This window comes from Zalophus californianus, chromosome 8, assembly GCF_009762305.2.
Source record: "Zalophus californianus isolate mZalCal1 chromosome 8, mZalCal1.pri.v2, whole genome shotgun sequence".
In the NCBI taxonomy this organism is placed as follows: domain Eukaryota; kingdom Metazoa; phylum Chordata; class Mammalia; order Carnivora; family Otariidae; genus Zalophus; species Zalophus californianus.
The window spans coordinates 119,125,590-119,150,202 of NC_045602.1; the positions used below are offsets into that span (position 1 = coordinate 119,125,590).

General features: G+C 40.6%; 1 protein-coding gene and 1 long non-coding RNA gene across 8 annotated transcripts in view; one reads left to right on the plus strand and one right to left on the minus strand.

Moving 5' to 3' along the window:
• The window catches only part of LOC113937226, a 36,106-nt gene extending 33,857 nt beyond the window's left edge, over window positions 1–2,249 (minus strand). The window contains exon 1 of the long non-coding RNA XR_003524552.1: window positions 2,124–2,249. This is a non-coding gene — a long non-coding RNA (uncharacterized LOC113937226). The remainder of the gene's footprint in view (window positions 1–2,123) is intronic.
• RALGAPB (Ral GTPase activating protein non-catalytic subunit beta) overlaps window positions 1–24,613 on the plus strand; it is an 83,092-nt gene that overhangs the window by 47,148 nt on the left and 11,331 nt on the right. For all 7 annotated transcript variants that reach the window (XM_027621186.2, XM_027621188.2, XM_027621189.2 and 4 more), the window contains 8 exons: window positions 5,021–5,208; window positions 7,529–7,635; window positions 9,201–9,353; window positions 11,768–11,977; window positions 13,746–13,904; window positions 17,545–17,710; window positions 20,286–20,408; window positions 22,250–22,386. In XM_027621186.2, the coding sequence (XP_027476987.1) occupies window positions 5,021–5,208; window positions 7,529–7,635; window positions 9,201–9,353; window positions 11,768–11,977; window positions 13,746–13,904; window positions 17,545–17,710; window positions 20,286–20,408; window positions 22,250–22,386 (1,243 nt within the window). The remainder of the gene's footprint in view (window positions 1–5,020; window positions 5,209–7,528; window positions 7,636–9,200; window positions 9,354–11,767; window positions 11,978–13,745; window positions 13,905–17,544; window positions 17,711–20,285; window positions 20,409–22,249; window positions 22,387–24,613) is intronic.

Consider the following 24,613-nt stretch of genomic DNA (forward strand, 5'->3'; position numbering starts at 1 on the left):
TGTCCAATTCTTGGTTTGGTTTTGTTTTTGAAGATTTTCTTTATCTGAGAGAGAGATTGTGCACGAGTGGAGGGAGGGGCAGAGGGAGAAGCAGATTCCCTGCTGAGCAGGGAGCCTGATGCGGTGCTCAATCCCAGGACCCTGAGCCAAACGCAAATGCTTAACCAATTGAGCCACCCAGGTGCCCTTCCAACTCTTGGTTTCGGCTCAGGTCGTGATCTCATGGGTGGTGAGATTGAGCCCCGAGTTGGGCTTCACGCTCAGTGGAGAGTCTGCTCAAAGATTATCTTCCTTTGCCCCTCCCTCCACTGTGTGTGTGTGTGTGTGTGTGTGTGTGTGTGTCCCCGAGTTGGGCTTCACGCTCAGTGGAGAGTCTGCTCAAAGATTATCTTCCTTTGCCCCTCCCTCCACTGTGTGTGTGTGTGTGTGTGTGTGTGTGTGTGTGTGTGTGTGTCCCCGAGTTGGGCTTCACGCTCAGTGGAGAGTCTGCTCAAAGATTATCTTCCTTTGCCCCTCCCTCCACTGTGTGTGTGTGTGTGTGTGTGTGTGTGTGTGTGTGTGTGTGTGTCCCCGAGTTGGGCTTCACGCTCAGTGGAGAGTCTGCTCAAAGATTATCTTCCTTTGCCCCTCCCTCCACTGTGTGTGTGTGTGTGTGTGTGTGTGTGTGTGTGTGTGTGTGTGTGTGTGTGTGTCCGAGTTGGGCTTCACGCTCAGTGGAGAGTCTGCTCAAAGATTATCTTCCTTTGCCCCTCCCTCCACTGTGTGTGTGTGTGTGTGTGTGTGTGTGTGTGTGTGTGTGTCCCCGAGTTGGGCTTCACGCTCAGTGGAGAGTCTGCTCAAAGATTATCTTCCTTTGCCCCTCCCTCCACTGTGTGTGTGTGTGTGTGTGTGTGTGTGTGTGTGTGTGTGTGTGTCCGAGTTGGGCTTCACGCTCAGTGGAGAGTCTGCTCAAAGATTATCTTCCTTTGCCCCTCCCTCCACTGTGTGTGTGTGTGTGTGTGTGTGTGTGTGTGTGTGCTCCTGTGGCACGCACACGCATTTTCTCTCTTTCAAATAAGTCTTAAAAAAAAAGTTCAGAGAGAAGACCATGTTGGGGGTGGGGTAGACTGAAAAGCTTTATAAAAGAACTGAGCCTTTATGTGTGCCTGGAAGAGTAAGAAAGTTATGGAGAGAAACGGGGAGAGCATTTCTCGCTGGGAACTCTGTATTATACAAAAGTAAGTTTGCTGCATCCTAGCCTCATTCCTGTGAGAATATGACGCTGCAAGAATTGGATATGTGCTCAGAATGAGTAGTGAGCCCTGGCTTCCAGGCAACCTAGCCAGTGGTTATCTAGGTGGCTCCTCTGTTTTATCTGCAGCTGTCTGGTTTCTGCTGCCAGCTCCACAAATGTATCTCCAGTTACCAGTCTTGAAGAGGGCCCTGCAGAGTATTGTCATCATGAAACCTGTCCCAAACCAAATCTGTCTATTCTCTCAAAATTACTGCTGTTTTCTGATTATGCAAACACAGACCTTTGGCTTTTTTTCTGCGTTATCTCTGCTTTATCTGTCATTCCCCGTATGAAGCCAGTGACTGAGTCCAGTAGACTTTATTTTTAGAAGTATTTCCTCCATCCCCTCTAACCTCAGCATTCTGGTCTAGGCTTTTCTCACTTCTTACCCAATTTCCCTGTTTTTAATCTCACCCTGTTCATCTTGCATTCCGTTTTTTTTTTTTTTTAAGATTTTATTTATTTATTTGACAGATAGCAAGAGCAGGAACACAGGCAGGGGGAGTGGGGAGGGAGAAGCAGACTTCCTGCTGAGCAGGGAGCCCGATGTGGGGCTCGATTCCAGGACCCCGAGGATCACGACCCGAGCCGAAGGCAGATGCTTAACGACTGAGCCACCCAGGCGCCCCTTGCATTCCGTTTTTGAACTCATCCTTAGGCACTGTTTTTTCTTTCTGCTGTGTGAGTGATTGAAAACTGAATAGATCTGTTTCCTGCCATGTTGTCTGAACTCCTTGTCTGGCTGTCAAGGCCCTCCTTCTTCTGTCCCTTCTCATACTGTCTGATCTTTCCCAGCACATCCCTTCTGCCATAGTGGGACCTGGCAGGCCATTTGTGGGCATGCTCATACCTGTCTCTGTGTATTCCCTGGATTTCATGACTTCCCTCTTTTCCCTGTGATCACATCCTCCACTGTTCAGTGCTCACATTGGATCTGGCTGCCTCCATGGGACCTTCCTTGACTATTCTGCTTCTGAATGATGACTTTTCTGTGCCTCTGTGCTCATTCAGTCAGACCGGACTGCATAGTATGGAATTCTATACTGTCACAATTGTATCTGGTTATATTTGATACATGCTAGTGTTGTCTCGCCAACTTGGGTAGAGGCCACATTTCCTTCTTCAACACCTCTCACAATGCTAAGAATAGTAGACAGTGATGAAGTGCAGATTGGCTGGTTGGGTGTTTTCTCCTTCATGTGCTAATACAAATTCAGAATTAGGACTCTTGGAACACCTTTCAGCAGCCCTTCTACGAAAGCCCCCTGTAAGACACGTATACCAAGTTATTTAGTTTCTAATTTTGGGATACTCTAACCCCCGGGGTTCCCATTTCATTTTTATTGTTAAAAATTTGATGTTTACATTGAACTGAAATCTCTCCCACTTTAACTTTCACCTACTGGTTCTAATTCTAACTCTTGATAGTGGAGTCCTCTTTCTAGGCAGTAATGATGTCTGAAGATAGTGATTTGTTTCTGCCAGTACTTTAAGCTATTTGTTGTATGACAGAGATTCAAGTACTTTTATCATCCTGGTCATTTTTCTCTCAGCAGTGTGGGTTTGACTACGTATGTACCTCTTAAAGGTACTGAGTACAATATTCTAGGTGAGTTGGATGATCTTTACGCTCTGTAGGATATTATATTTTCATTAAAATGTACTTTGAGACTGCATTGGGTTTTTGAGAACTTGATGATTTGCATAAAGTCAACTAAAATTAGAGTCTTTTCACACATTTATCTTTTGTCTGTTTTTCTCATCGTGTACTTAACTTGTTTGGGGGTATTTGGATGTACAGAACTCTACATTTAAACTTGAGATCTCTTTATGTAAGATTTACCTCATTATTTGGATCCCAACTCGTTCTCTGACATATTAACTCTGCAGGTCAACTTTTGGTCAACCACAGATTTAATGAGCCTGCTATGTGTGGGTCCTAATCAAAGACACTGGTGAAAATATTGAACAGAGATAGATTCACAAAGCACACCATCAGAGATTTCCATTCAGGTTGACAGGGATTTTTCAATGTTGTCTCCAAGGTTATCACCATACACTGTCAAATACTTTTATGTCTTGATTTCAGAGACCATTTTCTGCCTTTTCAGTCTAGTCACTATCAGAAGAGAAAATATGGTTAGGCTGGTGTGATTTGATCTTAGTAACCTATTTCCTTGCCAGCAGCCCATTTGATATTGTTTTTGAATCTTGTGTGGAACATGACAAACTCACATGGTCCATATACTTTGTGACATCTGTCTCTGTCCTGTATTAGAAAACTGAAGTCACATTTTCCTATTTCTGGTCTGCTGGTATTTCACCTGTTTTCCACAAATCCTTAGAGGCTTGAACTCACCATCAGATTCTCCTGGTCTTTGAAATTTTTAGACCATCCTTCTCCTAAGAGGAGAGAACATTTTGGATGGAAAACATCTCTTGAGCAGTGTTGCCTTCCATTATCAGAGGTATTTGCGTTCAGGCATTAGGAAAGGAGAAAGGGAGAGGCCACTCAAACTAAGGATTGAGATGACAAAAATGTGTTGGGGAGTATTAGTTTTCCAAATGAAGTGTATATGGGGAAGGCCTCATGGTACACTGGTAGTACGTCAGACTCCAAATGAGATGCATATGAAGGGTCAGGTGATATTAGGACTACAAGGTATAATCATTACAAGATACTTTCTCTCTGTGTTTCAGTTTCTTCATTATAAAATGGGAATAATAATGGTACTTACCTCATAGGGTTGTTTTGATAGCTAAATAAAAGAACGTGTGTAAAGTGGACCAGTGCCTCATGATAAGTGCCAGTTATTATTGTTAATTGAATGTATGCAGAAATCTCTATGGACATAAACATTTCTGAATGTTAAAGTTTTGTTCAGTTGAATTCTGGTTTACAAAGCGTTTTTTAAAAATATTCTTATTTAGTAATTACAATAGTTCTGTAAGGTGTACTATTAGTGCCTCCAGTCTTATCTGTAAAAATGAGGATAATGTCTACTCAGGACCACACAGTGAGAAGGCAGCAAGCCCTGATTCCTGGTTGCTTAAAAATGACTTACCACATCTGGGCCTGAATTTCCTCATCTGAAATATTGAGGTTTGGCTGGTCTTTGGGTCCTTTGCTGGGTCTAGAATGCTTTAGCTAGTATAATCCTGACACCTGGAGCACATAACATATTTTTTTAAATATATCTTTGGGAGCTCCACAGTTTAGAAGTGTGGTTAGTTGGGTTCTCTGGATAGCAGGCTCTGAGAAAAATTTCCTTGCAAGAAGTTAATTGGAAGGTGCTCTTAGGATCAGCCGCTCTGTGGGCGTGAAGGAGGCAGGACTGAGCAGAGGGAAGCACTAAACTGGGGCAGGTGCAACAAAGAGCTTTGAGGCCGGGATGGGACTTGATACGCCCATATCACCCTTTCACTGGCTGTGGGCTGTCCCAGGACAAAGCGGAGATTTGGGGTGAGGTGCTGCTTCTTGGCTGAGAGCAGGTTCTAGAGAGGGATGCAGTTGAAAGCTGTGGGCCACCATCTCTTTGCATCTGGGAGACTGGAGTTTTCAGTCTTGGAGGCAGGATTCTAGACCACACAACCACAATGTCCACCACAGGGAGTAAATCTGACTTGCAAAGAGGAAGCATGGCTGTGGTCAATTAAAATTCAAAGAGCAGAAGAACACATTGATGCATGAGGTAAACTTAAGATTTTGCTTTGGGGATTAACTGTTATCTTTTGCATTCTCCATAGTATTATGCAGTTGCTTGGCGCATTTCCTTCACCCAGTGGTCCTGCCTCTCCTTGTAGTCTGGTGAATGAGACCACTTTGATTAAATACTCCAGGCTGCCAACCATAAACAAACATAGTTTCCGGTACTTTGTCTTGGATAACAGTGTCATCCTGGCAATGCTGGAGCAACCTCTTGGAAATGAACAGAGTAAGTTTCAGCACTTTGGGCCTTCTCCACTGCTAAATCAATGTGTTCATCAGTACTCGCAGGCTGTTTACAGGATCAGGGAAGGAAAAGACTGCAAATGCACACAATTTTGCGTTTGTCAGAAGGTCTTCTGGCTGTGTGATAGTAGTAACTGAAAAATTAGAGGGTCAGAAAATGAATACACATATTAAATAGAATCTCTTAGAGCTCTTTGTATGTATCTGAAATACATACAAAGAAATCTCAGAAAGGAGCTCTTTAGTTCTATAAAAAGTTTACTTTAGTGGGGTATTTTCTCTTCTGTACTATGTATAAAAATTATTATTACTCTTCTTGAACTTCGGATCCTGCCCTTCTCCTCCTCTGGCCCTCACTCCATGTTGTTGTATTTCTGTTACCTGTGCCACCCAAACAGGCAGGAAATTTGAGGAGTCATCTTGGCCTGCTCCTTCCTGTTTCTCCCTTCCATAACTGGTGTCCAAGTTTCTGCTTACCCAGTGACTCTTGCATCTTTTTTTCCTCTGCATCCCTCCCAATACATCCAAATGTAGGGCCTTATTATTTCTTACTGAGATTATTGTGGTTGCTTCCTACATGGTCTGATCCCCCCTCCTCTGGTTCCAAAATGTCTTATCCCTTACCCCAATCCTACTTGCTGCCACCATTATACTCTTCCTCAGGTATGGATCTGACCATGCCAGTGCCCTCCTGAAAACCCTTTAATGATTTTCCATTGACACAGCATACACTCCTTCCCTCCTCAACTTCCCTCCAATTATAAGCCATCTCAAGGTATATGATTACCACTGCACGCAGGCTACTCAGAGTATATTTTTTTTCTGATGGCAGTTGGAATCAGCCAATATGTAAAGGAAGCATGTTCTCAGAGAGACCCTTATTTCCGGGAAAGTGAAGGTTACAGAACCTATGGGCAGAGAGGGTCCAGGGAATCACCCACTGTTCCTTCATTTACAGGTGAAGAAATGGAGGCTCAGAGAGGGTATGTGACTTGGTCAGGGTTACTCGAGAAGTACATGGTATAACTGGGACTGGTGTCCAAATTTTCTGAGCCTCATACTGTCCTTTTCTGTTGTCCCTGCCCCATAGGATTTTCTCAGTATGAAAGACTTGTTACCTTTACAAAGGTGAACAGGGTCTTACAGTCCCATGCAAATTCTGTTGAGACTGTATGAGTAGAATCTCATGAATCCATAAAACGAAAAAGAGACATTTCTCTGTAGTTCACAGATGAATGAATACCATGACAGGTTTCCATTGTGTAGTGGTAAGATACAGTGACTTTAATATAAAAGATGTGGCCTTTAATCATTGCCCAGGTCCAGAAGTGCTAGTTCCAACTCTTCCCTGCATGCGCTTCTTTCTTCTCTGTCCCAGACCTAGGGCTTGCTTCACTTTCTTCCCTGGCTTGTGCCTATTATTCATGATTCCTCCAGCCTTCTACTCCCAGGCCACCTGCTAAGGAGTCTAAAATCTCCATGTTCCCTTTGGGTTTCCTGGCCTGAGGGGCAAGTGTCAGCCCTCTTCCAGATTTTTTAGGACTTCCCTACTCTTATTCCAAGTAATTTCACTGTATTGGAAGTGTACTAAAAGTATAGACAGTTGGGATTTTATAGATATACAAGGACACTTTAATAGTTGATTGTAATAGTTAATAGAAGAAGTGAGAAAGAAAAGTTTGAAAAAGTTTAACTCCCACACCAGGACAAAGGAGGGAATAAGAAGGAGGATCTGGGTCACTCAGGAAGTCCATCTTGAGTTCCTCCCTGCCTCCCCAATTCCCTGCCCCTGAACTTCCCCTGGGATGGAACAGTGACTGCCTGTGGTGGATAGCAGTACACAAGGCGTGGGGGAATGCAACAGCAGCACTGCAGACACCGGTCTGTCTTTCTGTACTAAGAATATTGGCTAGGACAGGGTTTGCCAAAAATGTGTATGTGTACCACTGGAGGCATGAGATGGTGTTAGTATATTGGTGAACATTATTTTATGTATTGTTAAACATGTATTTAAAAAATACATTATCAGAACACCAAAATTCACAGTTTTCCACTTAAAGATACACAATTTCCTTCTAAAATAGATTTAAGTTTAAAAAAGTGGTTGATACAAAGTAAGATAATTGTACTTACGGTATATGGATATGGCAGAAACCGCAGAGGTGGCACATGGACAAGAACACTGTGGCTTTCAAACACTGTGCTGGGGCTTGGATTATTAGAGGCTCTACAGTTGATAACAGGTGTATTTTAAATCACTGTTGTCTGAAATAAAAATTTTTTACACCAATATTTTATTCTAGATGATTTTTTCCCCTCTGTCACTGTGCTGGTCCGGGGAATGTCTGGAAGACTTGCTTGGGCACAACAACTTTGCCTTTTACCCAGAGGAGCAAAAGCAAATCAGAAGGTATCTATTAGAAATTATAGGGAAGTGACTAGGAGTGAGTGAGTGCGTGCATTCGAGTGTGCGTGTGTGTTATGATTTAAAGGTTAAATAACATCCCAGCAAAATTCATTGATAAATATTTTTGATCCAGGGTTCAGTCTGTTGGTTCACATCAGAATCATCTTAGGAGCCCATAAATCCCACATCCACTAAATTACTCTTTAAAGAATCTTCATGACAGATGTATTTTCAAAAAGCTTTTCAGGTGATTCTGAATCCACTTATGATCAAGAACTACTGTTCTGAGCCGTGGCCTCATTTTTTTATGTTGTGTTAAATATAATAAAACTCAGGTATGCGCCATATATGAAAAAAATTTGGCCAGACTCTCAGTCTCTCTGGCAACAGGACTTAGTTTCACATTGTTTTTACATAATTTATTCCTGTATAATTGGTAATATGCCCTATAATTTTTTTAAGATGCTGTATAATTTAATGAAATCTTATTTGGGATGGCTTAGTTTATTTTCTTTGTAATGTTGTACTTTTGTGAATAAAATTTACTTGTGGGAGAAGGTTGGAAAATTCAGATAATGAAGAAATTTTAAATCATCTGTACTCTGACTTTCCAGAGGTAGTCACTAAGTACTTCAGTGGATTTCTTTACAGCCTTTTTTCCTTTCTGTACACGATAATATTAAATAGAATTTGAGTCCTTTTTGTATACCGTTTTTTCACTTATTACATTACAAGCTTTTACTTATGTTACTAAAAATTCTTTAAAACATGACTTCATAAAATGTCACCAGCATTTAAGAGAGACAGCCACAAAATTGGAGCATGTGTCTAAAATCACTTAACATCCTGGCTGTCTCTTTTAGATGAGATGTGTTTTTACCCTGTGAGGAGCACACCCCTGTTTTTGCTTGGTGGCATCATGCAGATCACATTCTGTCAGCACTGTAAGCCACTAAATTAGCATTAAAGACAGGAGGAAGGAGATCAGGAAAGGAACTAAAATTTGTTGATGCTTTAGTATGTGCCTTATACGTTTTTATTTAATCATTACAACATCCTTGTGATGGATTATTTCCACTTTTCAGATGCAAAAACAGAAGCCGCACAGTTAAAAGTGTATCAAAGCAGGGATTTGGAGCCATGAGGATGTAGATTTGGTATTCAGTTGAACTCCCTGTCTAGAGAGGCCCCGGGGACCTAAACTTGTACTTTGTTATATGGGATGATTTGAGAACCCTTGGAGAAGAGGGAAGTTTGAGCCTTAAGTTCTAAACTGCCTTATCTGTTGGTTTACCACTTAATATGGGAGATTCTGGCCTGGGGCTGTTAGAGGTATCCAACCCGTAAGTCACAAAATCTGCAAAATGATGAACATGTTTATAAAAAAGGAATACACTGGTACACAGGCTGTTTACCTTTAGTGTTAGCAGTGGTATTTGCAGATTCTTACTGAGTTCCAGTGTTATGTAATCCTAGGGAAACAGGCATCTAAGAGACCAGGGAAGTACCTGTCATTACAGATGGCACCAAATGTAATTCACATAACATGATTTGTTTTATTTTAACAGCTTTTTGTACCTGAACCTCGTCCAGTTCCTAAAAATGATGTTGGATTTAAATATACTGTCAAACATCGACCATTTCCTGAAGAGGTGGATAAGATTCCTTTTGTGAAAGCAGATCTGAGCATTCCAGATTTGCATGAAATTGTCACTGAAGAAGTAAGATAAGTTATTGTCAGCTGTTGTTAAGGGAATGATTAAACATTCTTGAACAACTGCCATGGTCGAGACTACTGCTTTTTTTTGATGTTATTGGAGGTGGTTCATAAGATGACCTAGATCTCTCTCATCCAGGTTACCATGTAGTAAGAAGTATTTGTGGCTGATTGAAAGGACCTGGACCCCTCCTAGAGAGGTGCCTGGGCTGGTCCATGGTAGGTTTCAGCAGGATGGGGACATGATCAGAATGGTGGAGGATATCTGGAGAAGGGAGACCAATTCAGAGATTTTGATGACCATCAAGGCAGGGAAAAGGAAGGACTACCTGGCTGATAGTGGAAGCTGAAACACATGGAATGTGCTGTAGAGGTAAACCCAAGCAGTCTTCGATTGATGAGAGAAGGAAGAAAAACTGAAGAACTTAGATTCTGAAGTTGAGTGACAAGGAGATATCAGTGCTATTTACAGAAATATGGATTATTTAGGAAGAGGACATGTTTGGGAAGATGGGAAAAATGTATTTGGTTTTAGATTAATTTAGATAATTAGATTAAGTAATTGGTATCTTAGATCAAGAGAGAAGAAGTTTAAGAAGTAGGGGGCAGAAGTACGTCAGGGCGTGAGAGAATAGGACAGGAATGGAGGCTGCTTACACCAGTCAGAGATCGGAGAGAAGGAGCACTAAGTAGAGGCCCCTGGATTTTGGCATGAACGTGTGGGTGACCTTTGAGAGCAGGTCCAAGAGAGTGTTAAAATCAGGGACAGGAGTGTAAGGTGCTGAAGGGTGAGTGGTTAATGAGAGGCACTGAACATGAACTACACAGTTAGCATTTAAGAGAGTGGATAAGGGGCGGCTGGGTGGCTCAGTCGTTCAGCGTCTGCCTTCGGCTCAGGTCGTGATCCCGGGGTCCTGGGGTCAAGCCCCACATCGGGCTCCCTGCTCCGCGGGAAGCCTGCTTCTCCCTCTCCCACTCCCCCTGCTGTGTTCCCTCTCTCGCTGTGTCTCTCTCTGTCAAGTAAATAAATAAAAATCTTTAAAAAAAAATTTTTTTTAAGAGAGTGGATAATAGCATGAGGAAATGGCCTAGCTAAGGCAGGGCAAAGCTAGTTTTTACTTTTCTTTTTTCTTTCTTTCTCTCTCTCTTTTTTTTAACTCACAGTTGTGAGGAATATGAACATGCTTAGAGGCTGAAAGGAAGGAAGCAGTGGAAAAAGGGCCTGTGTCTGCTAATACTGTAAGATGGGCTAGGAAAATGATAAGTAATCAAATAAAGCCCTAGAGGCAGTACGGTCAAGAGTCTGAGTGATGGTGTCTAGAAAAACCATATTTCTGGCAAGACAGGAGAGAAGGAGAGAACAGGTGGAGGTTCAGAGACATTTGAAGGTGGAAAGGAGGGAGCTCATGTAAATATTAAATTTTAGTTCTTAGCAGTGAAATAGGGAATAAAAGATAGCTCATAAAATTGCCAGGCAGCCCAGCCCAGGTTAAATAGAATTGTCTATAGTGAAATTATTTAACTTACTGTGCTTACTTCTTCAAAAGTCCTTGGGATCCGGAGGCATTAAGTAAAAAAATTTGAGTGGTGTGGAGATTGATAGGGGTAAGAATATGGAAGAATAAAAAAAAATGGCCATTTATATGTTTAGAAGAGGGTACTAAGATGTTAGATTTGGGGGGTTAGGCTTGGTTGGGAAATAGATAAAGCCAGGATACTACTGGCCTGGGACAACACGAGGAGGGATTGAATACTCACAGTGCTGGGAAAGCACAGCTGGGGAGTGAAGGTGTGGGAGAGCTGCAGGAGGGGGCTTGTGGTTGGAGAAGGGAATCTCACCATTGTAGCTCTTTAAAGTACCGCTTATCTGAGGTACAGAGTGTGCTCGTAGATGGCCAAAGCTGTGAAGGTTGAGGAGGTTATAGAAATACAAGCCAGGCTATTGGAAGGATCATCGCTCACCCCAGAGAGTGGAGTTTAAGCTAGGATTGATCAGAAGGGAAGCAGGCGGTCAGAGAGAGTCTCTGAATCTAGTGGAGTAATCCATATGGATGAGGACTTTCAACATGAGGGGCTGTAGGGTGAGGGTGGACAGTGGTGAGGGAGGGGGGGTGAAAGCAACAACTCTGCCCCCTTTCTTGCCCATTTGAGGGGAAGCAGAGACAGAATGGTTTCATTTACAGCAAGGAGATGAAGGACATCATTGTTGAGGCTATAGGGGAGTTTTTTGGGTATTTGTTTTAACCTTGAAACATGTTTGCTTAGTTGCATTCTCTGTTGAATTGAAACTCGGTGTTGATCAGTGAAAATTATCTGCATTTCCTTAGTTGCTTAAAGCTTTTTTTTATTCTTGATTTAAGATTAATCCTAGTACTTTTATGATAATTCCAAAATAATTAAATATTTGGTTTATTTCAGTTAGAAGAGAGACATGAAAAATTAAGGAATGGCATGACCCAGCAGATTGCTTATGAAGTACACCTTGAACATCAAAGTGAGGAAGATCTGCAAAAGAGAAGTTTTCCTGATCCAGTTACGGATTGTAAGCCTCCACCTCCTGCCCAGGAATTCCAAACAGCACGCCTCTTCCTTTCCCACTTTGGATTTTTGTCCTTAGAAGCATTGAAGGTAATTTTCCTATGAGTAAATATATTCATAAATTAACATGGAGTTGATAATAGCTAAAACATTTTTGAGGACAGAAGGAATTAAATAAATAAATCTTACCCTGCATTGCAAGTAGATGAAATTCTGTGGTGCTGTAGTTTTTACTCTACAAGTCCAATACCGTTTGTCCCATGAATCCTTCTGGATTGAGGGGATGATCTGCCTGTCTGAGGGGGCTGCTTTGGTAATACACCTAGCTCTGAAATTCCCTGAGTACTGTAGGGCCCACATCACATGTGTAAATGAAATCTACATATAATTAGAACAAGAATATTGAAAATCTTCTATCAACATTTATGACTGAAGGTACAAGCTACAGTGGCCTCTGCTCTTTAGTGCAACTTTTAAAAAGTAACAGGTATTTGTGAGCAGAGAACTTCTTACGTTGTGCAGGTTCTAAGATCAGACTGGCTGGGTTTATGTTTTGGCACCAGTGCTTGCCAGCTGTGTGATCTTGGGCAGTTGCCTGATGTCTCCAAGTCTTAGCTCCTCATCTGAAATGGAGACAATAAAAGTACCCACCTCACTGTGGCTGTGTGCAACTGTGTGAGATGCTTCATGCAGTATTTAGTGCACAGCCAGCCAACCTGGAAGGTAAATATTGCCATTTTTTTTTTTTTTTTTTTTTTTAAGTAGGCTCCTCACCCAGCATGGGGCTTGAACTCACAACCCTGAGATCAAGTGTCACACACTCTACTGACTGAACCAGCCAGGGCCCAGATATTGCCATTATTCTTTTTTTTTTTAAGATTTTATTTATTTGAAAAAGCACAAAAAATGTTTAAAATGGGAGGTACAGAAGGAGAGGAAGAAGCAGACTCCTCACTGAGCAGGGAGCCCGATATGGGGCTTGATCCCAGGACCCTGAGATTATGACCTGAGCTGAAGGCAGACGCTTAACCGACTGACCCACCCAGGCACTCCTATTACCATTATTCTTAATTCCATTATCCTTAAAACAATTTTACAAAGAAAGTGATACTATTCCTGTTTTACAGATGTGGAAACAGGCTCAGAAATGTGAAATAGCTTGCCCGAGGTGGATTTGGGGTTTGTACTAAGGCCTCTTTGTTTTGAAAAGCACAACTGACATGTGCTAGGCAAGAAGTTGCTCATTGCACAAGTTGTCCCCTGCCCTCACTCCCTAGCAGCTACTTGGTTAAAGGCCAGAGGTTAACTTTTTAGGGAAGCAGGGCCAACATTGCTGGTTTTGGGTTTCAGCACATCGAAAATGTTCTGTGTTGTAGAAAAGTGAGTTGGTGATGGAGAGTATGAACATTACTCTGAGCTCGCACAAGTGGGGGGAGGGGCATAGGGAGAGGGAGAGAAAGAATCTCAAGCAGGCTCCAGCATGGAGCCCAATGTGGGGCTCAATCTCACAATCCTGAGATGACCAGAGCCAAAATCGACTCGGCTACTTAACCGACTGAGTCACCCAGGCTCCCCCCATGAAATTTTTTATTTTTTTCTAGAAAGCGTGATACATTACAGAGAAAATAGGATCCAAAATTATATACATGGTATGGTCTCCATTGTCTTTGACAAAAAAAGCAATCGAAAGGAAGTATACAAGAATGTTAAATAGCTTTTCTAGTTCAGGATAATGGTTGTGCTTATTCCTGCCACTTAATAATTTTTTTACTTAATATTAAACCATGAGCAAGTATTGCTTTTATAATTAGAATAGTGAAAAGAGATGATAATTTCTCCTTTCTTCCTTTGGTGGTAGGAGCCTGCAAATAGTCGCCTACCTCCTCACCTTATTGCACTTGACTCCACGATACCTGGATTTTTTGATGACATTGGGTATCTGGATCTCTTGCCATGTCGTCCCTTTGACACAGTTTTTATTTTCTATATGAAACCAGGTCAGAAAACAAACCAGGAGGTAAGATTTCTGAATTTTGGGGATAATTTTTTATGCTGTAAATGTTAAAAAGTTTTACTTGGCTTTTGTTTTTGCATAGTAGGAGGGAGGTTATACTTGATGCTTAAAGAATTGTGAACCAGTTCAGAATGAAATTAATGAAAATTGTGATGCCCAGAGTCCTAAGTCTTTTGACGCTCAAAAGAAGGTGATTTAGAGAGGAGCCATAGTGTGTCTTTCTTCCCCTTGAAGAATTCAGGTTGATAGGACAAAAGAAACTGAAATATAAAAGGTTAACCACAAAAAGCTAAAGCTAGGCTCGATTGCTTAAAAAGATGAAAAATAGCAACAGATATTTACTGAACATCTTCTGTGTGGCTCACCGTGCCTGGGTATAGAAGTGAGTAACAGTCTTTCCTCTCGAGGAGCTCACCTTCCAGGTAATTTTACAAGCCAGTAATTTCACTTGAGGCATGCATAGCATACGGCGGGGAAAAGAACACCCTGAAATAATATAAAAGACAGAAGTGGAAGACTTAATAAAACTTAAGTTAAAGAAGACTTAAGTTGGTGCATGTCTTAAAGAGAGTAGAAGGTTGAAGAAAAATATAAGATGAGGGATAATGGAAAACTGAGAGTAAATGACAAGAGATTTGAAGTGTCTGTTGGGAATGAATAGTTGAAACATCCAATAGGCAGGCAGTTACCAACTTTTGACTAGGAAAGGACCAAAGGAAGATTTATCAAATACAGTATTAGATGTGTAGGGCACTATGACTACGTGATCTTGGAATTTTACTGTAACCCTTATAATACTGTTAGCTAATCAAATTGATCATACCTTAAAAAATCTATCAAAGTCACAAAATGTTTATTTCTATTAGAAGCACTATTTCAAATAATTGGTGAACTGCTAGAAAATGAGATTGATTTATGAGAAAGTTCTTCTCATCTCATGCTATTGATTCAATAAATATTTATTAAGTGTTCACTATCAGGTGCCAGGGTTACAGTGGTGAACTGCAAGGTATCTGAGATCAGATCAGATCTACAAGGTATCTGAGTCCCAGAACTACTGTCTAAAGGGAAAGACAGATGACTAAGCAACCGTAGTAAAGTGTGCTAATTAGAAGCATGTTATAGTAGCCATCAACAGGAAAACCTAATCTTGTTTTGAGAAGGTTAGTAGAAAAAGACATTTTAGCTGATACCTGTGGTTACACTGGGAGTAGGTAAAAAGGTAGAAGCAGGTTGTTACTAACAAAGTTGTAGCATGTGTAATGGCCCTGAAGGTAAGAAAGAATTCCATCTTCACAAAATTCACTGGAGTCCAGGATACTTTGGAGCTTGGGAGAATGTGGGCTTATGATAGCTGGAGGTGAGACTAGTGGAGTCCAGGTTTTTGAAAGAACCTCAGAATGGGGTTGATTGCAGGAGTTGAGGATTTGTTTGGAAGAAGTCTCATGCATGGTTCGTATGACAATAATAGGGCCATTTTTCTCCTTACTGTGAAAGAAGACACAAACTGTTGAGGTAGCTCTTAAATTAATTCAGTTTCCTTAGCTTTCTAGGAACTGAGTGATTAGAGCATTGCAGTCTTTGCAGCCTCCTATAGAATGTCTGAGCTGCACCTTCCCTAGCTGCAGGGTAGCTTTAGATTAATTTCTAGCTGCCAGCCAGTGGCCTGCAGGTTGAATTTGACTCATCTATTGTGTCTTGACTAACTTTTCAGAAATTGTTTATTTAAAACTTCCACTTCTGAATAAAAATTTTAATTGAAAGAAAACTGGAAGTGGCTGTCAATCAGGTTCCTGACGCTTATAGGACTGTGAAGGGCTGTGGGTGAACTACATAGGTGTACTTCTAACGAGAAGTGTTTAAGACATGATGGCCTGGCAATTTTCGCCCAGTGGATTGACAGGTAATAGAGGGAACACCCCATATTTTGATTTGATCAGTCCTCTGTATGGTCTTGACATAGATTAGCATTGATGAACCACATCTGTGACTTGTGGACCAACTCTGTCACTGTCAATTGGAGAGTTTTAAAAATAGTGATTCCAGGATCCTACTTCTGCTGATGCTGTGTAGAAGGTCTACAGTGGTCTAAGAAAATCTCATGTTTAAGAAATTGCCCAGGTGGCAGATTTATGTTTCCCTGATCCTATAGAATCAATGTCAGCTCACCCCTCTCTGAATTCAAGAATGCCTCAAATCTCTGTATGCTGACTTTGGGTGCTATCAACAGTGATATCTGTTGCTGTGTTCACTGTCAGGTGATCCTTATACTCTTTGCTTTCGTGTTGTATGATTTGTTTATGTGTTTTATAGATGTCATTCATACTGCATACTTTTTTTTTTTTTAAGATTTTATTTATTTATTCATGAGAAACAGACAGAGAGAGAGAGAAAGGCAGAGGGAGAAGCAGGATCCCCTCTGAGCAGGGAGCCCGATGCGGGACCCGATCCCAGGACCCTGGGATCATGACCTGAGCTGAAGGCAGACGCTTAACCATCTGAGCCACCCAGGCGCCCTTTACTGCATACTTTTAATATTCTACTACAGATATTAAATTATAAGTTGAATGATCTTAGATTAAGAACTATAGATCAGATAAATCAATTAATATTTTAGTCATTTATTCTCACAACGGAAATAACATTTAATGCAAAATTAAATGAAAGTTAAATGTTTTATAATTATTATTGAATAAAAAGTTTAATGAAATGTTCAACAAAAATATTCCCTTGGTGATCTTGATACATTCCCCCCTTTTCATTTACAATTTGTAGAGGATTTCTCATTTTCCTTCCCTTAGCATAGGTTTTTCAACAGCAGTACTATTGCTATTTTAGGCTAGATAATTCTTTGTTATGGGAGCTGTCCTATAAATAGGACATTTAGCAGCATCTTTGGCCTCTACTCACTAGATACCAGTAGTACCCCACAAGTTGTGATGACAAAAATGTCTTCAGACATTCCAGTTGGTCCCTAGAGGGGAAATCACCCCCATGAAAACCATGGTTTTAGGGACTTTTCGAGGCCCAAGCCTAGGTATTAAATCTGGTATTTAGTTAAGAGGGGAGAACCTTCTGGTCACTTTATTTTTTTCTGGAATGGCTGCATTCTCTTCTTTGGACTAAGAGGAGGATGTTTTCTCGCTTATTATACCTAATCTTTACTGAATTTTTAATAGATTTGTACTTTTATATCCTTTGTCATGATGTGTAATAAAATAATCACATACCTGTGTAAAGTACCTCACTAACCAGACAGTAAAGTCTGTGAAGACAGGGACGTAGCAGTTTTAATTTACTTTTAGTAAATATGTCTAGTTTAGTAATTGTTTTGCTAGAGGGGAAGCTAAAGGTTTTACTTGCATTATCTCGCTTAATCTTCACAAACATCATTAGTATCCCTACTTTAGAGTTGAAGATACTGAAACAGTGAGGTTAAGAAACTTTCCCAAGGCCCAGCCAGGATTTGAACCCAAATCTAACTAGAAGCATCATTTTTAACTATAGGGATGTATTCCTAAGTTTATTCTGAGCTTAGACTTAATTTGTCAGATACTTCAAAGCTAACTGATTTTTATGGAGATTTATTTTGATATGCTCTTTTGTTTCCTTCATTATAGCTGATGATTGGTATGTATTTCAGATTTTAAAGAATGTGGAATCTTCCAGAAATGTTCAGCCACATTTCCTAGAATTTTTGCTTTCTCTTGGCTGGTCAGTAGATGTGGGCAGACACCCTGGTTGGACGGGGCATGTTTCCACCAGTTGGTCTATTAACAGTTGCGATGATGGTGAAGGACCTGAACAAGGTAAAACTCATAATGGTCATTGTTTTTTCTTGTTTTGTTGTTCTTGATTTCTCCCTCTTTACTATAAGTTTGTAGTCTTATTTTACAAAGAAACAAACAAACCAGAGGTATATTAAAGAAAAGTTTTCTTCCCCTAATTTGAGTCCTTAGAAGAGCCCACTTAACACTAGTTTGTATATTCTTTCAGATGTCTTCTGTATAAATGGGGGAAAAAATTATAGACAGATAGATAAAGTTAGTTAATATAAAATTCATGGCTTAAATAACATAAGGCTAATAAGTTCCCTTTTATATTATGAGTAAACAAATTCTATTTTCTATAAGAGTATTATAATGAGATTTACTTGCTAATACGTTTGCTAACGTATATTTTGTCCAATACAGTTTTCTATTAACAGGTGTGTTTTATAGACTTTGTGGCTATAATTAAAGGTTACATTCTTGGGATTTTTTTTTAAGATTTTATTTATTTGATAGCGAGAGAGGGAACACAAGCAGGGGTGGTGGGAAAGGGAGAAGCAGGCCTCCCACTGAGCAGGGAGCCCGACGCAGGGCTCGATCTCAGGACCCTGGGATCATGACCTGAGCCGAAGGCAGATGCTTAACAACTGAGCCACCCGGGTGCCCCACATTCTTGGGATATCATATAGAAACCTTTGTAGTAAACAGCTGTCTTGGAGAGATTCATGCCTATATCTACAAATCTTCTTGAGGAACTATAATCAGGATAATAAATACCAGAGCAAGTATAAATTTAAACTTAAGACCTTTGCACCACCTGGCTAATGCTCTTTGTTCTGAGGGCTCCTGAAGTCACTGAAGAGTTAATACTATCTCTGAAGTGGGTGATACCTGTATCCAGTGCTTTGAATTATCAGAGTTGCTCTGTCAGCAAGATTGTACTCTCTCGGGGTTTCCCACTGAATACCATGGTGACTTGTGACCTGTCATTTTTTCTAATTTCAGTCAAGATTGAATCGAAGTATTTGGGGATATACTCTAATTTTAATTTCCACATATCCTTTAATATATGCTTGAGTATATTTAATTCCTATAAGTAAATTTATAAAGGATATGCACATTTTTCAATTAGATAAAAATATCATTGGATGCTTATGGTTGCAGTAACAGAAAACTTGACCCAAACTGGCTTATATTTTAAAGGTCATTTATTGTCCGATGTAAATGAAAATTCCAGAGGTTAGTATACATTTTTGTTGTCATTTGATCAGCACCCCATTCTCTTGCTCTGCAATTTTCCTTTAGCTCTGCTGTTCATATATTGACTTTGTCCCCCTAGCCTGGCTTCTCTCATAGTACAAAAAGGCCGTACCAGGCTTTACATTCACATACCAACCGTAGCCTGAAGAGGAGAGATTAGCTGGGTCTCAGAACCTCCCTACATCCAGGTCCTGAGATACGCAGTGATTTGTCCACTCCAGACCTGTTGCCGTGGCAAGAGAGATGGAATGACCCGGTAGAGAGCTATAGACGAGGTCCCGTTGGTATGAAGGGTCAGTCCCACACGGGTCACACCTGCGGCAGAGTGGGTGTTGGGGCAGTGAGCAAAGTGTCTACTACAGTAGACGCAGTGTGCCTTCCCACTGTCTAAACCAGGAGTTGGCAAACTATAGCGCATCCTGTTTTTGCAAATGAAGTTTTATTGGAACTCGGCCACACCTGTTTATGTATTGTTTATTATGGCTTTCATGCAGCAGTGCTGTCATACTTGAGTCGCTGTGGCAGAGACCTTTTGGCCTACAAAGCCTTATTTACTGTCTGATCCTTTACAGAGAAAGTTTGTTAACCTCTGGTCTAAACTTCTGTTTGCCACATCCTCACCCACATTAAGTATCTTCCAATCTGTTAGCTGAGAAATGATTGAGTTTCAGCATTTTTTCATATTTTTATTTCTCTCCTGAGAACTACTTGTTCATTTCCTCATCCCAGTTTTTTGTCAGGTTTTTGGTCTTTTATGTATTATTGGTAAGGCATTATGTTCGTTTTAATTGAGAATTATACTAGCTCTCAGGAATGTTATTTTTGTTAATTCATTCTTGCTGGCTTAGAGCAGATACTATTACTCAGAATGCCTGTACATTTTATGTTCTGTCACTGACCATTGAGGAAAGTAGAGCAGAAGCAGAGCTGAGGAGAAGTAGAAAGACACCAGGGACAGAAATGCCTTGAAAGCAAGAGTATGAAACACACAGATACCTGCCCTGACTCCTTTCCGAGGTCTGCGGTGGTCGTCTTCCTTTGGATTATTACCTCTTCCCAAAAAACTGTTTTCATAATCTGCCTCATACAGATGAGTTCAAGTCTCTGCTAATCAGAAGTGGCCTAATTTAGAGCAGTTTCAGAAACTGTGAAATTAAGATTTTATCATTTAAAGTTAGTGTAAAGACATTTGATGAACATTTATGGTTTATTCTTCTTATGCACTCATTGGTTCTTGCTGGAAACGTGCCTTCTGTTGATTACCATTTTATTAACCAGTTAAAATTTCATGAAGCAGGATGAAACTGATTTTCCCACTTTTTTGGAGCAGTAATGGAGTGTTTCTCATTCCTAGATGAAATGATTTCCTCTGAAGACGTTGGGGCTAGCATTTTCAATGGACAGAAGAAGGTGCTGTATTATGCCGATGCCCTTACGGAAATAGCTTTTGTAGTTCCTTCTCCTGTCGAGTCCTTAAGTAAGAGCATTTTTTGTATGGTGGTGTTTTAAAATCTATTTTTTGTATTCACTGGTTTGTGCAGTATTTTTGCATTGGGAGAGATTCTGAAGTCATCTAAGTCATTGTTTAACTTCTAAGGCATGATAGCATTTAGATTATGCAGAGGTATAGGATGTTAGCTCTTCTTAACTTTCTTTTTTTTTTTTTAAAGATTTTATTTATTTATTTGAGAGAAAGAATGAGAGAGAGAGAGAGAGAGAGAGAGAGCACATGAGAGGGGGGAGGGTCAGAGGGAGAAGCAGACTCCCTGCCGAGCAGGGAGCCCGATGCGGGACTCGATCCCGGGACTCCAGGATCATGACCTGAGCCGAAGGCAGTCGCTTAACCAACTGAGCCACCCAGGCGCCCTCTTCTTAACTTTCTTAAGGACACAGTTAAAGACAGGTAGACTGAACCTCTCATAATAATCTTTAAGTAGAGAAGGGGACCCACTTCAACCTGTTTTTTGTTTTTCTTTAATTAATCAGTACATAGAAGTCTTGTTTTCCAGTTTATTCATTTTTTTCTCTATTTATGAATGAACCCCCACCTACTTGCCTGTTTCCATGTGAGAGCCTTATGTCAAACCCCAGAGAATCCTACCATTGGAAGACTCTCTACAATTGGAAGATAGCATCTGGCTGATCTTCTGACCTCAAGTAGGAGAAACTTCACAGCCTAGAAAAGGTGGCGAATTAAGCCTGTTCTTCCAAAGAATCAGGAGTGATTATTACTTTTCAGTCTGAACCCATAGTCTTATCTGGCCTAGAACCTTTGCTTCTTGCAAATTAAGTCCATTTCTTTGTGCCTGACCAGGCAGTAGGTAGAAAATTTCACTTTCTTCATTGAGACCATCTGTAGGATGGGCTGCTATACATCACACTGCCATGGTCTCATCTCTAGGCTAATGACTTTTCTCGTGCCCTTGCTCTGGCAGCCTCCTGACCTTTGTACTGGGACCCTTGATTTCCCACACTAGGCCCCCTACCCATGTCTTACATTCTCAGGCCAGTTGTGTCCCTGGCAGGAGGGGCCTTCCATGGTCTAGGTCAGTATCCCTAGCAGCTGTTTGCCTTCATGTCAAGGCTGTGATCTACTACCCTAATTCCAGAAGCCAGGCCCCATTTGCCCTCTGTGAGTTGAGTCCCTGCTTCGTCTGTAGCCTAGCCTGTTTGCACCAACAGAGCTAGAGCCTTGTCCTTGTACTTTAGTTGCCACAGTTGGGTCTTCACCTCTTGTCATGAAACGTTCTGTGTTCTGACTGTGCTCCTGCTCTGACTTAACCTCCTCCTGTGTCTTGAGATTTGTCTTTGTGTTTGTTTTTTCTGACTCTTTGTGTGTTTGTCTCCAACCAAATCACTTCTTAGTCACCGAGACTAGGTCCTCTGTAGCTTTGGCATGCCCCAGTGCCACTTGGTACCATGCTACATGATTGAATATGTTATCAGAATAAAAATTCAGAGAATACAGATGGCTTATATTCTTCATCTGAAAAGTCAAAATATTTTCTGATCTTACCTCAGTTATCCTGTAGCACAGGAGCTGGCACGCTGTGGTGCACAGGCCAAAATCAGACCACCAAGTATACTTTCTACATTTTTAGCGTTGTAAATAAAGTACAAAAAAGAATATGCAGTAGAGACCTACATAGCCAGCAAAGCCTAAAATATTTACTGACCCTTTACAGAAAAAGTTTACCAACCTTTTGTCTAGAGGCAGTGCTTCTCTTAAGTGACTTAGGTTAGACTATTATCATAATTAGTTCAAAGACTTCTCTAAAGAAGTAGTAAATATAATTGATTTTTTTCTTTACCCTGTAGCCGATTCATTGGAAAGTAACATCTCGGACCAAGATAGTGATTCAAATATGGATCTTATGCCTGGAATTCTGAAACAGCCATCCCTGACACTTGAGCTTTTCCCTAATCACACAGACAATCTTAATTCCTCACAGCGGGTAAGTAACTTTGTTGATACAGCTCTGCAAATTTGTCGTGCAGTAGGGGTAATTATAGAATCATGCCTTTAATCAACCTTTTAATTGTAACCTAGAGAGCAGTGATAGCAGTACTGATTCATTAGTATCTTAATTTTTTAAAATCAAATTCTCACAATTTTCTTTTTTTCAGCTTGCAACAAATAGGTCATTCTAAGACAGCCTCTGTTGTTTTCCTTGATTTGGCCATTCTGGTACCATGCTTGGGTCTCTCACCCATTCCTTCTCGGGCCTAGGTTTTTATTTGGTACCCGTAATATCCACTAAAGGTATAACAGTAATGGGGCGCCTGAGTGGCTCAGTCGGTTAAATGTCTGCCTTTCAGCTCAGGTCATGATCTTGGGGTCCTGGGATCGAGCCCCAAGTTGGGCTCCATGTTCAGCAGGGAGTTTGCTTCTCCCTCTCCCTCTGCCCCTCCCTTCCGCTCATGCACACACTCACTCGCTCTCAAAACCTTAAAAAAAGGAGGGGTACAACAGTAGCTATACGTTCCGCATCTTTAATCACGCAACATTTGACTTAAACAAGTCTTCTCTATACAAATGGTAGCACTTTGGACACTAGCCCAGTGTGTGACTAGACACAATGAGTGAGGCACACAGCAGCCACCACAGGAAGGGAGCATTTTACTTTGACACTATTTTTCTTGCCATATGAGTAGATGTTATGTCTTTATTTTTGTTTTTTCCTCATGTTACTTTTTTTTTTTAATTTTTATTGTTATGTTAATCACCATACATTACATCATTAGTTTTGGATGTAGTGTTCCAGGATTCATTGTTTGTGCATAACACCCCGTGCTCCACGCAGAACGTGCCCTCTTAATACCCATCACCAGGCTAACCCATCCCCCCACCCCCCTCCCCTCTAGAACCCTCAGTTTGTTTTTCAGAGTCCATCGTCTCTCATGGTTGGTCTCCCCCTCCGATTTCCCCCCCTTCATTTTTCCCCTCCTGCTATCTTCTTCTATTTTTCCTTAACATATATTCCTCATGTTACTTTTTTATCCTTACTGGAAAGTGGCAATGTGTGGTGGTAGGGTATAGGATCATTTCATAAATGTGGGAAGATTGATTTGTAACAAATAATAAGAAAGACAAAAGAAGTATAAACTTGATTGAACCATTCTTTGATTTTACAGGATTTTAATTTGGCTCCTTCCCCATGAAAGTTGTTTTTAACATAAATACAGTTGACTCTTGAACAACAGGGTTTTAAACTACATGGGTCGACTTATATGTGGATTTTTTTTTTAAGAAATGCAGTACAGTATTGTAAATGTATTTTCTCTACCTTATGATTTTCTGAATAACATTTTATTTTCTCTAGCTTTACAATACATAATATATCTAATATACAAAATATGTGGTAATCAACTATATTATTGGTAAGACTTCTCTTCAACAATAGGCTATTAGTAGTTAAATTTTTGGAGACTCAAAAGTTACACTTGGATTTTTAACTGCATGGAGAGGAATCAGCACCCCAACCCCTGCATTGTTCAAGGGTCAACATATATATGCTTGAGAGAGAATGAAGGAGAACTATTGACCTTTAAAATTAATTTAGGGAAAAAAAAATAAATAATAAAGTAAAATTAGGAAGGGGCGCCTGGGTAGCTCAGTTGTTAAGCATCTGCCTTCGGCTCAGGTCATGATTCCAGGGTCCTGGGATCAAGCCCTGCGTCGTGCTCCCTGCTCAGTGGGAAGCCTGCTTCTCCCTCTCCCACTGCCTGCTCCCCCTACTTGTGCTCTCTCTCTGTGTGTCAAATAAATAAATATAATCTTTAAAAAAATTAATTCAGGAAAAACAGTTAAGTTGTTTAAGATTTTCTGAAGTAGACTGATTTTGAAAATCAGGAGTTACATATTTAAAAGGTTTCATAGAATACAGTTTGGAGATGAACATGTCTTTGTAGGGTGGTAATGTAGGATTTCGGCCAGATCTAATATTCAGTGATTGGTGGTCCTTGTACTCCTTTTCTGAATGTCAGTATGGTTATCCCTTAAAATCCAAAATCTTTAAGGCACCATGTTTTTATTACTCACACCTTGCAGACTACTACTAACCTTAAAAATAAAACTTATTTTATCAGCAAAAATGGGTTTACTCGAGAATAGCAAAGAATTCCAATTGGGGACATGCAAGCTATGGCAAAACTATCGGCAAATCCAGCAAATGAAGGAGA